Source organism: Bombus bifarius, unplaced genomic scaffold (assembly GCF_011952205.1).
Source record: "Bombus bifarius isolate JDL3187 unplaced genomic scaffold, Bbif_JDL3187 scf7180000008417, whole genome shotgun sequence".
Classification (NCBI taxonomy): Eukaryota; Metazoa; Arthropoda; class Insecta; order Hymenoptera; family Apidae; genus Bombus; species Bombus bifarius.
In genome coordinates this window covers 187,835-204,897 of record NW_022884649.1, presented here as the reverse complement: position 1 = coordinate 204,897, position 17,063 = coordinate 187,835, and the positions used below count along the sequence as shown (strand labels likewise).

Below are 17,063 nucleotides of genomic sequence, written 5' to 3'. Positions count from 1 at the left end.
GATATACCGAAGACATTGTGGCGTAAATCACGATGACAGCATTGCAATTACATGTCACGTGCGATCATGTCCACGTGAAGCAAAATCGAAGGAAAAGAACGCGATTGCGCGATCTTCATGGTCGAAACGAGGAAGACGAGGAAGATTAAACGTCGTCCAGTTGCCCGAGAACATTTTTTCCGTCTCACGTAGTTCGTTTCTAAGAATCTCTTTTTACTATTAGAGTCATTTGCTTCCTCTTGGTGTCGATAGGGTGGAATGCTTTAAGCGCGAGCAAAGATCGGGACAGAAGAAGTTTTCATACTTTTCAGCAACTGTAGAAGTGCGATCGATGTCTATTTGTCAAGGCTGTGGGGTCTCATCGACAAATAAAGATTCGTAGAATTTCATCAACGCGCTAATTTTGACGAAATATTCTTCTCCTTCTTTAAGATTGAAAGTGCAAAGAAGAGAGAGAGAGAGAGAGAGAGAAGAAAATAGGGTTTTATAAGAAACACTATTATCAATCTTCAATGCTTTTAAAAGTTTTCACTGGAACGGAAGGAAACTGAAAGTAGTTAAGACTAGAAAAATCATTAATAAGAAGGTCACTGTGGTGATCAATTCTCAGGTGTGAAATTAAATTTAATTTCCAACAATTTCTTATAGACGGCACGTCATTTAGTATTTTGATAAAATATGAATTATCAATCCATGATAGTTTACTTGTAATTACTTCAAGGTAGTTACAGTACTTGTAATTACTTCAACCTATTTGCACCGTATTTTCACCGTAGTAGTTAAGGATTGAACTTAATTTTACAGAAGTTAATTTCATGCTTCTTCGAACTTATAAACGGTACGAATTGCATAATATGTCTTTATAAACGAACTTGTCGGTCCTTATCATACAAGTTATATAAAGTAAGCAATGATTTGAAATAACGTGAATCGTTAAACTGCGATATTTCCTTTTGGAATTTATTTCTATTTGACAATTTTTTGCTCGAAGAAAGCTTCGACAATTGCCGATTATAAGCCACGTGGAACGTAATCGTGACATTTTCCTCTGTGTTGATAGGCGATCCTTGCAAATCTGCGAATCAATAATCGTCGCCGTTGACGTAATTACCTGTGGCCGGCTATTCGGTCGAAGCACGAGACGTTTTATGCCCCAGCTACCTTGAGAAACGCGCAGAAAACACGATAATACAATTTCAAATTACAGACCACGCTGTTCTTAGTTTAACGAACAGCCTTGGCAATTTTTGACGTCGTCGATTTCGCTGCTTTTAGCTTCTTGTTCTTTCAATACTTTCTCGTAAATTCAATATGTGATAATAGCAGCATAAAAACTATATGTCTATATTGTATATATTGTGTGAAATAAAAGAGAGCCATTGTTCTATGAAAATTGTACAAAACGAGAATTATAATGTCGTATATGTGTGTTACTATTGCTAAAGATAGTTGTTATTACTTCGTTTAACATTCTACAGGTGCGTAACCCTGTCTGGTATACAACATTCCCATGGAAATTCGTTCTATTGAAAATAATATCCTTTACGTATCTTTTATACGTTCGTTTCGCCTCTCGGTTCTTAACTTAATTCTCAATTCGAGTAAACAAATTTTCTCGACTCAGTCCCACCTACTCCCAAAACAAGATAAAAGGAACAAGTCCAACGTTTGCTCCACTTAAACCCAAACACACAAGATGATCGTCGTATCGCGTTCACCTGTCAAAAAGTTGACATTTTGATTGGTAAAGTTATCAGGTGTGACGTGTGCCCCGTTTCCATGACCCAATTTCAAACTAGCGTGGATTTCGTGCCTCCACACGACTCGTGTAACAATCGCTGTTTTCTCTTTCGTAATGATTCCATATCTATCCCGTCTATCTACCTTTAACATCGTCGTTATGCACGTGTCGCGGACGTAACGCATGGTAATAACGTCGCGCAAAATGGCGATAAGGAAACAGGTAGGACGATCGATTTTACCAGGCTGGACACATTCGGTTGAAATTTGTTGCCGGATGGGAGAGATCGATTTTTAAAGCGGAATTCCTGCGTAGGCAACTCGCTTGATAAATTTAACGACGGGGCTGCCTAGGAACGAACTGGGTAACTGGGTCGACCGATGTATCAACCACGCCGACCTTTCGGATCAGAAGATAGACACTAGACAAGCGTCTGAAAGGCCAAACGTGAATGTAAATCCGTGATTCTTGATCGTGAAAAACCCTGACTTTTAAGCATCTCCCCTAAAATCCTTCACGAAACGGATAGTAATCCAAGCAGAAAGGCGCAGATATTGCCGTGGATAGTGATTTTATCTTTTATATCCTTCCCATTCTTTTTAGCTGTCTTTCCTTTGGGCGCTTAACGGTTGGATAGATTCATCGAAGATTTCATTTTAGTAGAAGACGTCATCGTATCATCGTATCAAGATAATTAACCAGCTAGCTGTTTTGGACGAGTATACTCGTCATCGCTTACTTTTTGCGATACATTTTAGATACGCGCTTTTCAAACTGATCAAGGGAATTTTGTGTTAGGCGTTAAAGTAGACTGACAAAGGTCTGTGTTTTTACACGATGCCGCTTAAGGAAGGAAGTACATATTGCCGCGAACATTCGACTAATTCGCACTGTGATTACGAAAGGGAAGTCCAAGAACGTGCTTAATATTTTTCTAGTCACGTTTAGTAATCTTCCTAATCGGCGTGCTTTTCTATATTATTACGCTATAAGCTTAAAATTACGAAAAATGAAAATTACCAAGAAGCTATATATTTGAAAAAAGTTTTGGGGGTGGTTAAGGATATTGGTAAAAATTCTATTTTAACGAAAGTTTTACTTCGACGTTAAACTAGCAGATGATTCGGTGATTTACGATGACAGAAATGCACGCTCAATTGCCGACGTAATTTCGCTTCTAGCGCGATCTTTTGCAGAATCGAGGCCACGAGGCAGTGAAATGCCTCTTGATAGTTACGTTTGTCTACACGCGGCACCCTATCGTCGCTTCTTATCGCTGATAACAAGTTTCGTAAGGTGTGTGTGTGTGTGTGTGTGTGTGTGTGTTTCCAGTGAAAAGTAACGTAATGCGTACCACGATGAAAAAGAGCGAGAAAGAGTCGGCCAGAGCGAACGATGGAGACGCTTTTCGTGATTTAGCAGGTGTTGTATACATATTTGTCCCGTGACGATTATGTGTAGCGTTTCATACAGAATATGATTCACGATCTTAAAGAGCGCCGGATGCATGATTTTTCAAAATCTCGTACCACAGTTACGTGCAATTTGTTGAGATTTATTAGATGCTTCGTGGACGTATTATAATCTTTACGAGCGTTCTACGCTTTAAATGCAAAAAAAAAGAAATCTTCCTTTTACGTATCTTTACGTATTTTTTGAACGCATTTGAATGTTTTTTTTCGATTTTCTGAATCTTCTCGTTAAGTTGTTACGTAAATGCATTATATAAAGATTATGTGGAGAAGGTTTATTATCTTGCGATTAAAAGGATGTACTTTATGTTGAAAAGGAACACGTGTTTTTAGTACCAGTTGGTATAAAAGACGTACCGATGCCTATGATCTAACGATTCAATTTCTTTCTCTTGGATAGGGTAAAGTAGGGCAAAAGACAGAAAAGTAGAGTAAAATGATTCTGAGAATGATCTGGAATCGTCGTTCTTTTTTTTCTTTAAAGAAACATTCTTTCGATTTGCAAGAAGAAAATTAGTTTCGTCGAACTTTATCCTTGTTTAGTAAGAACAAATAATGTAAAAGTAGTGATCGTATATCGCGTTAAGAGCAAGATACGTAACTGAAGGTAACTAGGACATCGGTTTGTTTGAACTTGTCGTAGCAATATTCTATCGTGTACAATGTGATTTCGTCGCTAAAAAGTTCAACGTACATGAGCTTCGATTATTTCTCTAACTTTATAACGAAATATACAGTTTCTCTTTCTCTCTCCCTCTATATATATCGTTCTTTATATCGCTTGAAATATTCCCAGTTATGTGACTTATAAAGATTGATACGTATTATTTATAGTGCGTGTTCATTATTAGATTGATTTATCGACGTGCTCGTTACTTTTTCATTTCCCTTAGACGAATGGCTCGGTTAATGACATTGTTGCTGATTAACGCCAGTACATGAGAAAGAACAGATACGGGACTTACCCTGATTTTCAGTCGGCGCGCGATCGATAGTATGAAAATCGAAACATTCGAAGGTATACGCAACACTTGCAAAACTATGTCGCTCTGTTATCGATCACGAAATAATCGAATTGCTTTTTATCTATTTTTCCGTCAATTTTTGAGCAAAACTGTATCAACGATTCGCTGTATCTCCAAACTATCAAATCATCTCTGAAGAGTAGAATCGTAGAATATAAATTTTGGAAATTTCGCAATAACAAGAGCAAAATAGATCTTCAGCTTCTACGTATTTCTACGTAGAATATACCACATTTCAACGTTTATCGTCGATTCCCGAAAAGAAGTGTGAACAAAGTTCTTAAATGATTTCCTACCGCGCGATCTGCTTCGTTTCCGAGCTACGAAATCATCACCGTAGAGTGCAATAATATGTAAATGGAAAATAAATTCGTAAATCTGACAACAACAGAAACAAAAATAGATCTCGAGTTATTTTCTTCTTTATAGCTACACATAATTTTACATAAAATATACAGAGTAGTTGGTCGGGCAACCGTATTTAGCCAAAAACATTCAACGATTCGTTGAATTCCACATATCTGTCGTGACATACGAAATTCCCTCTTTCTCTGTCTTTTTCGAGTCCTTTTCCGAGAACAACGTCGCGTTTAACGGTGCAGCGAAGGCTCACGAAGGATCTGTTACTCGAGAAAAGACGAAGAAGTGCACAAGAGGTATCGAATAGCGACCCCGACCTTGAAGAGGTCTTTGTCAACGCAAACGGCATCAGTATTCAACGCCTTCGCATCTTCTGCTGGCCGTTCCTTGAATACAAAACCGATCTTCGATCGTCCAAACGTGGATCTTTATACTACAGAGCAATATATTTTCGTGTTAGTACTCTCGCGATTGCCTTTGTACTAACGTTTTTTTCCTTTATCGCGACATCAACAATCGATGGATCTTTTACGCCATGTAATTCCGCCCAGTGATTCGTACGATTCGTGTTTCAGACGTCTACTTTAATTCAGTATACTCGATTCTCATTAGGATCGGCTAGTATTGTTCGAGATGAAGGTAGAAGAAGAGTAGAAGTGGGTCGAGCTTAACGAAAGATTGGCTTCCGAATTTCTTTATAAAACTGCAACTTTATCAGTCATAAAGTTTAATCTTCCGATACAATCAACCGTTTAAGGATTCGTTGATCTACGCTCGGATTTTATTTAAAGAGCATTCTTTTATCAGCGATACGAAACTAAGATTTTCCATCGAATTATGACGTATCATCGTCAGATGGTATGTCGCGTTATTGTAAACATCGTCACGTTACCAATGTGAGAAAAAGGCTGATTCGAACGATCGCATTGTACTGCAGCGCGTAAATGTATTTTTATACGATATATATCTTTATTCATTTCATTTTACTTGTTCGTCATATTTTTTTTTAACACAACTGTTAGTACGAATGATTTAGCTCAACTCTCGACTGAAATCGTCAGGTAATTTATAATAATTTGGATTCAGTTAGCGCAGGTTATATTACTATATAGGTTGCTGTTACTAGTTGAATAATTTATGTAGAGTTAGGATACTCCGAAGTTAACTGAAACTTAAATTTAAGCGATACTTCGTACGTACAAGAATCTTCGCCAATATTGAGTTCGACAAGGCGTGGCAAACAAAATTATAACAGCGAAGATGTGGCTTGGTGTGTTTGTATCAAAGAGATTGGAATCGAAAGGACATCGAGTCCTTCTTCGACATTGCCTTCTCACAAATTTTTGTACTTTCTTTCTTTTTCGATAAAAATCGCTGAAATCATCGAACATGCACAGTGCACAGGTGTTTGACCCTAACTGACCTTACTCGACCCAGCCAGATGGCGGGTCAGGTAAGAGGTCAATTTAAAATCTTGCGTGCACCTGTTCGTGGAATAGTTTCGAGATAACAGATTTAGGAATAACCTCGAGGCAACCTGACGTTCGTTTTTCTTAATTCGCCGCCGTACACAATTGAAATGTATCGCATGGAAGATTGTTAAGAATCGAACAACGGCCACCGTGTGATTTTACGAGGTCATTTTGCGCGTTTTCTTATTAGAATTCAGAATCGTTGGCGCGATAAAAACGCGCGCTTCGCCGAAATTAGTTATTCTGAACGGTAGTGGAAGTTTTCGGTTCGTCCCGTTCCGCAAAGTATGACTACTGTTAACCGTTACTATCTTGCGAGATACGATACTCGGAATTTTAACGCGAATATTACATTTTCGTGTGTTCTTGAAAAATTATGACGCGACTGGCAATTAGGCGAGTGTAATTTCTTAAATTAGACGATACTGAGATCCAAAAGATGTCGACATTAGTAGATCTATATTTTGTAGAATTTAGATTTCCAAGGAATCTAGTTTGCAAGTATTTGCGAGAAAGATAATCGCGTTTGATTGTTAGCTTAACCCATTCCAACGATGAGGTTTCATTTAGGATCGTTAATTTGTTCTCCGTTTCTAAACGACGTGATAGAAAATTCTGTATTCCATAGTATCGTAGTAAGTCGTGATCGTTCGGAACGTTTCAACTTGAAATATCCGTTTCCAATAATTTTTCAATTTTATCGTCGATCGAGAGCCAAGAAACAAGCAATGGAACGCAATCGGGACAGTCGTGTCTCGTTACGATGATAATGTAAGATTTCGAAATGCTTCTTACGTGAATTTCTTCACACACAATAAACGTGTTTTGTGATAAGCGTTCGAGCGCTTTCTTCAGACATAGCATGCATAACTCTGCGGTTGCAATTGAACGCGCAGATACCGCGACATTTCTTCCTCTTTTCTCGGTCAATATTGTTTGTATTTGAAAAGCGTGGAGGTTGCTGACCTATGAACCGCGTTACGATACGAATGCCGTGTAGCAATCGGTGTTCTTCGTCCAGTGAGAAGAAATAAAAAAAAAGGAAAAAGATAGAGATCCGATAAAGCAACGTGAGTCACCGGTGTCGGTTTACAAAAAATCGCTGATTCAACCACTCCGGAAGTGTCGGTTGCTCGTATCACAAAGGAAACCGATCCAAACGCGTATCGAACCTTTATTTTCTTCTTGTTTCGTGAATTGCACGCGTATCGACGTACACCAATGTCAAGAGATGTAAATGTGGGTTATCGAGGATGAGTCGGTGACATCATCGATGATATATCAGGTGAAATCATCGAAGATGTATCAGGTGAAATCGGATCAACATAAGGAACAAGGGATAATCAAACGTTTGTCAAAGCAAAGTCCTTCCTCTAATGGAGAATGCTTTTGCATCGATCAGATGCGTTCTTTGTTCCGTGTTGCGATTAAATGGGAATGTTTTGCTTTTGCGGAAGTTATAGTTACATTTAGAGCAGCTAGATGATTTTCTTATGTAAATAGCGTGATCTTGTAAAGAGAAGTTAATTTATTCTACGTTTATGATCTATGCATATAAGAGAGGCTTGGAGGAAAGATGATGTAAGTAATTAAGTCTTGTGAGATCTATAATTAGAGTAATCGATGCTGTATGTATTTTTCAAGTTCGCTATGGTGGTCAATTGCGTAACACACGTCTCACGTGTCACGTTGCGAAAGGTTACACGCATCTGTGTGAAAATCGCTGAGGTAGCTCCATTCAGAAATCGGATACTCGGCTTTGTCACGTGGATTCGTAGTTTAGAGTTGTACGGAGCACGAGCATAGGTGCGCATATTTTTAAGCGCGTACAGAGTGTGTACAGTGGCTGTAAATAAGATAACTAGAGAAATTGGTGGCAAGTTGAGGAATGCCGTCAGTCAAGAGTCAATAAAGCACGCAATTGATAACATTTTTCTTTTATAGTTGGCTGATTTATCAAATACTTCGACACTTATTTTCCAATGAAGAGCTTTTTTTGTCAGATTCCATATATATTTCGTTCGAATAAGCTTCAAACTTTTGCAATCGTACGCAAGTACTAGGAAGTTTAAAAGATATAATTTACAATAAAAATATCAAATAATATTGAAACGCTATAATAAATACAATGGCGTGTCGATACCTTTTGTAGCCACTGTATGCGTTTCTAACTATGTTCTTTTCCTTCTCCGCATAAACGAAATATCTTAAGTCTTAACGCATCTCCGTCGAATTCACGTTTGCTCGTGTTTGCTCGCGTTGTTCGGTGCAATAGCCGCATTGGACATTTCTCTGCGAGACAGTTTTGCGCAACGATGCGATTACAGTTCTGTATCTAATTAGTCGTTCGAGGCACGTCGGGTAATGATCAAGCGCGATTAGTAATTGTAATAAACCGTTGTCAGGAGCGGTGCTATCTTTGCATTGCATCGGCAATCATCTTCCGCAAAGCTTGATAAGACACGGAAGGCACTTTCGAACCAGCGACAGTCAGCCTCGCGTCGCCGATTTAGTCAGTCGATGCGTTTCTTGACATTCAACAACTCCAATCGATTAATTTTGTTAACGTCAATGTCGATTTTCATCGATTCATATTTCCTTGTATTGGATTGGCAACTAAGTGATTGCCTTGGATTTTGTCAATACCACCTAATGGCAAAATCCGCAATCACTCAATTATCTTGTCCACAGACAAATTGTTTCTTCTTGCGAGAAATAAAGTTTCGCTCTCGAATTTCCTTCCTTCGAACGAAACAAATAGTTTCGTATAAATCGTTTCAATTATTTCGGTGAATCTTGCTATCCTTAAAACCTTTTACAGAAGACCTTGGGGCTTCGTTGAATTTAAAGAATCTAATGCGACGATCGTATTCACGATGAAGAAATAATCTATTTTCAATTTGTAATGCTACTTCTATTATTCAAATCATCTCATAAATCATCCTTTGTTTTACTCACGGTATCACCTCGTGCGTTAAACGGTATTCAAGATCGGACGAGCGATGAATTCGTAATTGCAATATACATTTCTATTTCTTTTTATCGACGCGATAAAACGGTATCACTTTGATTACTCATGGAGATACATCTTCCTTCGACTTTCTGAACAATCTATCTCTGGACTGTTCAATTTTACCAATGGAAGTAGAATCCTGATGAGACGTTAATTGATATGCGTGGATGTATTAGAAGAATATGATTAGGATTCAGGAGGCAAATTTTGAATTAAGCTCTTTCCTCTTCCTATCGGAGTGCATTCAAACAAAAGCGCTTAACTTCTAAAGTTGGAGGAGCATTTTTATAATCGATTTACATCCACGTTAGAAATATCGCAGAATTTTAAAGATCTCCCTGAGAATAGATCTACTTAATCAATTTTCCCCAATATAAAATCTTCTCCGAGTTCCATACGTTCCGTTTTCACAAAATTGTCGTCTTCCATCGTGAGAATCAGCTTCGCGTCGAGTTCTTCCCTCGCCAAAGTATAAAATAAATTTAAATCGATTTCATTTGCTCCGATCGGAACTCCTTTCCACTTTCGCGTAATTTGATCTTTGATCACGTATCGTAAAGCGAAGGAGTTTAACGAAAGGACGACTGTACAGCCGCCTGTGACTAGACGAGTAGTCAAACCGTTCATCTAAATTTCCATTCACGAATATTTTTAAAGGCGTCGCTAATTGAGCTAATCGACTCGATTAAATCTCATCCTGAGGAAGAACACGCGTCTCATTCGAAAGACAGATGAAAAGAGAGAGTTGGATGCCATATGCACCAGACGGTAAAGATACGTAAAAGAGCGAACGATCGCTGGATCGAGCGACGATGAGAATATCTATACGACGATGATTAATATTCTGATGACGGACTGATCGTGCCTCGACTGCGGATCGGCCACAACGAAGGCCAACGATTCGCTATCCTAAGTCGCGTGTATTTCCGTGTCGAGGCACATACATTATTTACCATTTCCTAGTATGATCCGTCAGCGAGAGAAAGAGACCCGAGAGAGAACCGATCACTTGGCACCTTGCCAAGTACCAAACCAAGTTTTTTTCCCTTGACCATCATCCCTTTCGGAAGAAAAAAGAAAAGACAAAGACCCTTGTTTCACACGGTTTATGTTCCTTCGGAAGGATTGTTGCGTTTTCAGGAAGATAATTGAAATATGCTTGAATATGTGCTATAATAGCGTAACTAACTGGTTCTAGAATCTCATTCGTTACAATATCTCTTCATCTCAAGCAAAGTAATAAATAATATAAAATTAATTAGTTGAATTTTTATACGCGTTAAATCACGAACGATTTTTCTTCAATCGAAAGTATGAGGAATCTAAGGCGATTTTGTACGACCCCTCTTTTCACGTAGTATATCTAAAGATCTAGAGATTCTTACTTTATACGCTTGAAACGTATTTTTTTTTTAAGATGTTTCGCATAATTAATGTATATTTTGCATCGCGTGTATGAATTCATAAACTCGCATAAAGTCGCTTGAAACGAAGTCGTATATGCCATTAATCACAAATATCACTAGTTTTTGATGCAGAGATCTTTCGCGTAGTTAAAATGTTTTGTTGTATCTAATATTGGATGACCGGAATCGAATTGCGCCTTTGTCTTTTTCAATTGCTGACTTGGCACGGGAATCTTGCCAAGTCATACGTAGATCATTATCTTGGTACAGGGCGACTTTGTTTGCTCCAGGATTTACCAATGATCGCGGTTTGTGTATTGCGTTAATCTTTTATGCCTAACAATATTATTGATTTGTACAGAGAAAAGTTGCATGAGATGTTAACTTGATTAAATATTACGAAAATGACGCCCGTATAAAATGAAATATTATCAATTAAACGAAATAATATAAAATTTAGGGTACGTGAATACGTGAAATTTCCAGTGAAATATTAATATTACAATACTTAAAGAAGCTCATTACCAGAGTATTTAAATTATTCCACCTTTTACCATCTCGTAATTCGTGATAATAATTTCATAATTGTTACACAAATCCTATTACGGCCTCATTCACCCAGCCTCATAATTCTTCAGAAAAGGAAATTAATGACCACCATTTGCTTCATCATGGAGAATGATGAACGACTATTTTTCCTCTCGATAATTAAGTCATTACGGATTACGATGCCGCGTTTGAAACGCGTGTAAGGGCGTACCTCGTCTCTAAAATTCTCTGCTACAACACATGGGCGTTTAGAGTGAAACGGTGCTTTGTCATGCTGGTGCTTGTTTGACTTGGCTCATTGCCAGGAACATAAATTCGTGTCAATTATAGGCAAGATCGTAGTGCAAAGTATTATATCCCATGTGTCGAGTGATGTATCACGACTACATCGTTCTACTAGACAGCTATAATAATTATCGAATAAATTAGCGTAGGGCAATAGCATTTCTTCCTGGACAATCGATCATGTTTATCGTGTCGGTACGGCTTGAACACGCGGCAGGAAACTTGTTCTTTTAATCGAGACGATTTTATGATTCTTATATCGTATTGAACGATTGAATACTATGAATAATTAAAATCAGCTGTGTCCTTTAAACCTACATGAAGCGTGCACATGAAATTATGGAAAATGAATAAGCGTTTGATATTTCTTTGATAAATTGAAAAACGATCAAATAATACCAAATGTACTTGAAAATATCCACTGTCCTCCTTCTTTGAAAGTACGTTAAATACTAAAGAATTTAGAAGAATTTAGAAAAGAGGGATAAATGTTGAATATCTTTCGAACCGTTAAAAAATATGCCAAATAATTCCGATAGTTCAATTGGAAAGATTCATTGAAATGATCTTCCTTTAGGAATTAATTTAGACAAAAAAAAATCCCCTCGATAAATTTTCTGCAATCGCGTAAATATATCTGAATAAGGACATAAGAGAAGCTAAGGAATAAGTATAAGTACGCTGCGATATGTCTGATCGAAGTAAGTACGATTCTACTGCCTACGTTCCTGATTCTTACTACTTGCAACAACCGTTTAGCCTAGTTTTCACTCGCGACGCTGTTACTCGAGTGCAAGCAGAACTTGGTATTTGACATTATCGTTTCGATCGAGACATCTACAAAGCTTTACTCCTATTCGTTTTTTGACGGAATCGAATCAACAATCGTAAAACCGATGTACATAATAAAGTCACGCGATAGCGTTCTTTTCTATCGATCGTAAAGAACATAAAATTTATTTACACGCGATTGCAGTTAATAAGCAGTAACATCTATTTAATATTTATTTAATTTTTCATCTATATACCTCACGTAGAAATGTTTCTTTACCAACGTATGACAATAAAAATAGAGGACAGAATTTAACTGTACCGACGTTCAATAACGTTATACTAACATTGTGAAACAGAACAAATAGTTTTATTTGCAAACAGGTATCGAGACACTTGTCAAAACGAAATCCCCTTCTGGTTTACGGATACACGCGTCGATTAACGCCGAACAAAGAGTCGATGGAACGTAATCGCAATCAAGGGTGTGAGATCGGTCTGCTCACGTGTCGCGAACCTTGAAGATAAAGCGGCCCATCGTTTGTATTTACCGGGACAGATAATTACGTCGTTATCGCGTACCGAGATTGCTTAAGAGGCTCGCGCAAAATTACCTCTTTACAGCCGCGATTTCAATGACCGTCGTTCGACCAAGGTGCTATTATCAGACTTATCCGAGGCGATCTCTGTTATTCGGTTCAATTATGGCCCGAAACGCGAAGTTAAATAGGAAGAAACGTTCGTTAGGAAACTGGACGATTGGCATTGTTAGGAATTGTGAAATTTCCCATTGAAACGCGTATAATACTACCGTAAGCTTGTAGCCGATGCTGTTCAATGAATCGAAGGTCAGGAGCGAGTCATCGCGCGTAGCTGAACTTTGTCAGCGAAGGTAGCTAAGTGACGTCACACTGTCCGACCTTATGTCATTATGTTCGCAAACCGGTCTGAATTTTTTTTTTCCTGCTTTATACGCTGCATACCTTTCAGAATACCAGGAATAGACGAAATTACTTATGCGACATTCCTATCGTTTTATACTACCATTGTCCTCTATCTGATGAAGTTCTATCTTCGCAGTTATCGTCAATAAATTCGCGCGATTGGTAATTGTTATCGCCGGGATTCGATCTCAATAGAACGAACCTTTGTGCAAGAGTTTAAGCGAGCATTATTAAAAATAAGAGAATAATTGTTGATAATTTTTGGAGAAGATATTCGTATCGATGATATCGGTGACAGATAAAGGATGGTAAAGGTCGACAGTAATATCGCAAGTACTATTGGAATAGAGTTTGTTCCTAATAATAAATATTTAAGAGAAGTTTTTCTTTTACTAATAACGTCGATAAGGTAATATAATACGATGAAGTAAAATCGAAACGAATAATCAGTAACAGCAATAACGCAAAGTTGATGCAGTATTTGACGATAATAAGAAAGGTTTAAGCGAGATTTGTTACTAGTGGCACGAATAAGATAAAATTAATATGAACGGTATTAGCATGATACAATAAAACGAAAGTCAATACTAATAACACGAATAATATGAAGTTGGAATAAAATTTAACATTATCTTATAATATTCAAACGTTAATTTTTACCAACAACTAATATGAAGTTAATACCGACGATACAAACGAAATAAAATTCGATATTAATATCGTTAGATAAATTATTTTCAAAACGAAGTTAAATACTAATAATAACGATAATGTACAATCCTAACCCCAATCTAATGGAAAGAAACGTCGTAAGAAAGATAGCAAATCAGCAACAATGTACTGTCCTTCGATTCTAATTACTAGTAAAATGTAGGAAAGATCGTTTTATAGATCGAGCTGGTGTCATACTCGCGATATGCCTGGTGTTCATCGTAATCCGTATATCAGTGTCATAGAGATAAACGTTTCCTCTGGAATGTTATTCGCGTTGTCAAAAGAAACCGTGTACGCGACCATTACTCATTCACGTATGACACACACATGTAGCATGCGTGCGACAGATTCGCGCGAATCAATTTTCCCGTACGATTAACCGTTTCTATGCAGGTATTTCCCTCTGTAAAGTCTCCGACCGTTGGAACTTGTTGCGTTCGTTCGAAACGTTTCATTTTCCAGGAAGAACCATGAAAATACTTCCGACCGCACGGTGCACACCACACGAGAAGCGAATGATTGCACAACGTAATTTTACTCATCGATGTCCATTGTTGTCCGTTTCCATTCAATTCGTTGGAGCTTTTCACGATACTCGCGTAAATGCTAGATTTTGGTGTAAATTATTATAACGCTACATTATTTACGACACTCTACACTGACAGATTTCTGTCCAATTATTACAGAATTTCTAGAAATAAAATTGACTATTTTGAAAATTGATCGATTCGAATGAGAAATGAAAATCCTACTATTCCACTGTGCTACTTTTTTATCGAATAATACTACGTTTCGGGTGATTAACTTTTTCTCGGATGGTTGCTAATGTTTTTTAAGATTCATAAGTATATCTTGATGGAACAACGTTTTTTGATCGACTACTAGCCTTCTGACAGAATACCAGGTGTGCTTCACTAATTATTGATACTCAAATATGTCTATCATTCTTTCTGACTTTTGTCGTACTTGACAGTATCTTTTCGAAAGAGTCGGTGTTATCGGAATCGTAATTAGCCTACTTAGCATAGGAATAAACGGATATTGCGACTACAAAATGAAATTGACATTGCGATCGACAAAATACATTTGTCAGGTTTCTCTACAAGGTATTTTCCAATGATCGAAATTCAAAAAGATTTTGCTCGAACGCTTACCATAGCTGCAGTCTGCGATACAGTCGACTTCTGTTCCTCGGATTTAACGTGCGAAACGGCGAATAGAGTTGCCAAAAGGACACTTGCGACACACCTTTCCCATGCGAACATACGATTCCACCTGGCCATTCTGCTGCTTCGTCCAGTAACTTGAAAACTTTGAAAATTCCTCTATCAAAATCTCTTCAGGCGCCAGGCGATCACCGTGAATGTCACAAAGTCCAAGATAAATGTCCTTTCACCCCGGTGTCACTGACTACACGCACGCGTTCGTTGGTCGTTTATGCCTCAGCTGATCGCAAGATGACGCGACCAATGATCCACGTGTCTTTTCGATCCTTCAAAATCTCCGATCTTCCTCTTCGAACTATCGTTCTTCTTCCCAAAAATAATTCCAGCTTCGCTCGATTGCCACTCGGTTGCCCGTGTCGAGCATGAATCTTATCGAAAATGGGTTGTCCTGGCGGGAAAACGTGCAGGATCGAGTTATTCCAGGTTGGAACAACTCGCCAGCAGGGTCAGTCTAAAACGTCGTTGCCACGACACTATCGATCTCGTGTGTTTCCCAAGCAGGTAGCTCGCCGGATAATCTTTACGAAGTCTCGCGAGTTTTCGTAGAGGCACGCACCTCGTCGAACGTGGTCGAGCAACGTCTCCTCGGTTTCTCGCGTCTGTCGCGTTGATCTGGGACCTATGATCATCGACGATCGACTCCAAGTTTTCGTTCGAGCTGTACTTCTTCTTGTACGCGTATCGGTGACGAGATTGATATCGAGGAAGAGGAGAAAATCTTTTTGAAAAATCACCAAGGACCGCACGCAAGAACGAAGAAGAACGAAAAGAGAAAAAGAGGCACGGAGAAAGGACGCGGCCGTACGGGGAACTGGTACCGAAGTCTACCGCCACTCTGAATTACAATCAGTCTGCCACTGACTTTTATTGAGGCCTCCCACCACGCGACTCGTGACTACCACCATCAACGCCAGCGGCAGCGTACAATGCTACGCGAGTGTGCTTTGCCTCTTGGTTCACTGTCAATCGACGTATCGCGCTCCTTCTGTCGTGCATTTCAGTTGTGCATCAGATTCGCCTGATTTTCGGTACAGTTCAGTCTTCGTTCATCCTCGATCGACGTATCGCGCTCTTTCTGTCGTAGATTCAGCAGCTTTGCTTTGATTTTGAATATATTTGGCTCTCGGTTTATTCGACGTATCGTGCTCCGTTTCTTTCGTCGATTGCTTTTTAGTACGCTGCAAGAAATATTCGAATGTTATCGTATTTATTACAGATTTCTATATTACAGATTTATGCATATTATAGATCTCGTATCATTTTTAGTGGGAATTTTCGTACAAGTACAAGATTCGATGCATATCAAATTTGAGAAAGAACGCATCGTTGTAATATATGCGCGTGCTCAAATACTCTTTGTAGCCTTTTGTAGCTGTATATATTTACCTCCTGATTCGCTATCAATCCACGTATCGTTCTTGTTTTGTCTTGCATTGAACTGTGCATTGGTTTGGCTTGGTTTTCAATCTACATATTTCGCGTTGGCATTGCACGTATTGTTCTTTCTTTCGCTGATTCGCTCGCATTAGTTTGATTTTTAGCAGATTCCTTGTGGCGATATAGTAATGGCGAGATAGGGAGAAAAAAAGGGTAGATAAAAGGATAGGTTTACTGGATGATAGGAGAAACGATAGGTGTTGTAGTATGGTTGGAAACATCTGTGTAATGGGCACGCATGATCGGCGTTTACAGGAATAGAGGAGTGGCTAGGAAATATCCTACGATCGAAACTGATTGAAATCAAACCGCGATGACGAGTTTACGTTGGGTTCAACGTGGGATTTTACACGCGTGGAATTGACGATGGTTTGAGTGCTTGAATCGATTACCAGTTTTCATTAAATTTTTATCGATATCACAATTATGTGTTTTGCTAGAAAAAGCGGTCATTTCCAAGAATTATTACTAAATATCGCAATGTACGATAATTTACCATTAGTATTTCAAAAATTATAAAGTTGGTACCTTCTAATTTTTATATAATAATTCCAATTAATGTTATGTTTATTGTGTACTATGTATAGTATTATATGTTTTGTTATACGTTACATGTTCGAATTAGAATGCATAAATATAATCAAATTG

The 17,063-nt window shown here is 38.3% G+C and overlaps 1 protein-coding gene across 4 annotated transcripts in view; it reads right to left on the bottom strand.

The window, feature by feature from the left end:
• The window catches only part of LOC117212916 (matrix metalloproteinase-14), a 40,489-nt gene extending 24,648 nt beyond the window's left edge, over nucleotides 1-15,841 (bottom strand). For 2 of the 4 annotated variants that reach the window (XM_033458057.1, XM_033458058.1), the window contains exon 1: nucleotides 14,907-15,841. In XM_033458057.1, coding sequence (XP_033313948.1) covers nucleotides 14,907-15,035 — 129 coding nt within the window. In that variant the 5' untranslated portion in view covers nucleotides 15,036-15,841. The remainder of the gene's footprint in view (nucleotides 1-14,906) is intronic. The other 2 variants (XM_033458059.1, XM_033458060.1) reach the window with 1 other exon arrangement.
• Between the last annotated feature and the right edge of the window lie 1,222 nt (nucleotides 15,842-17,063).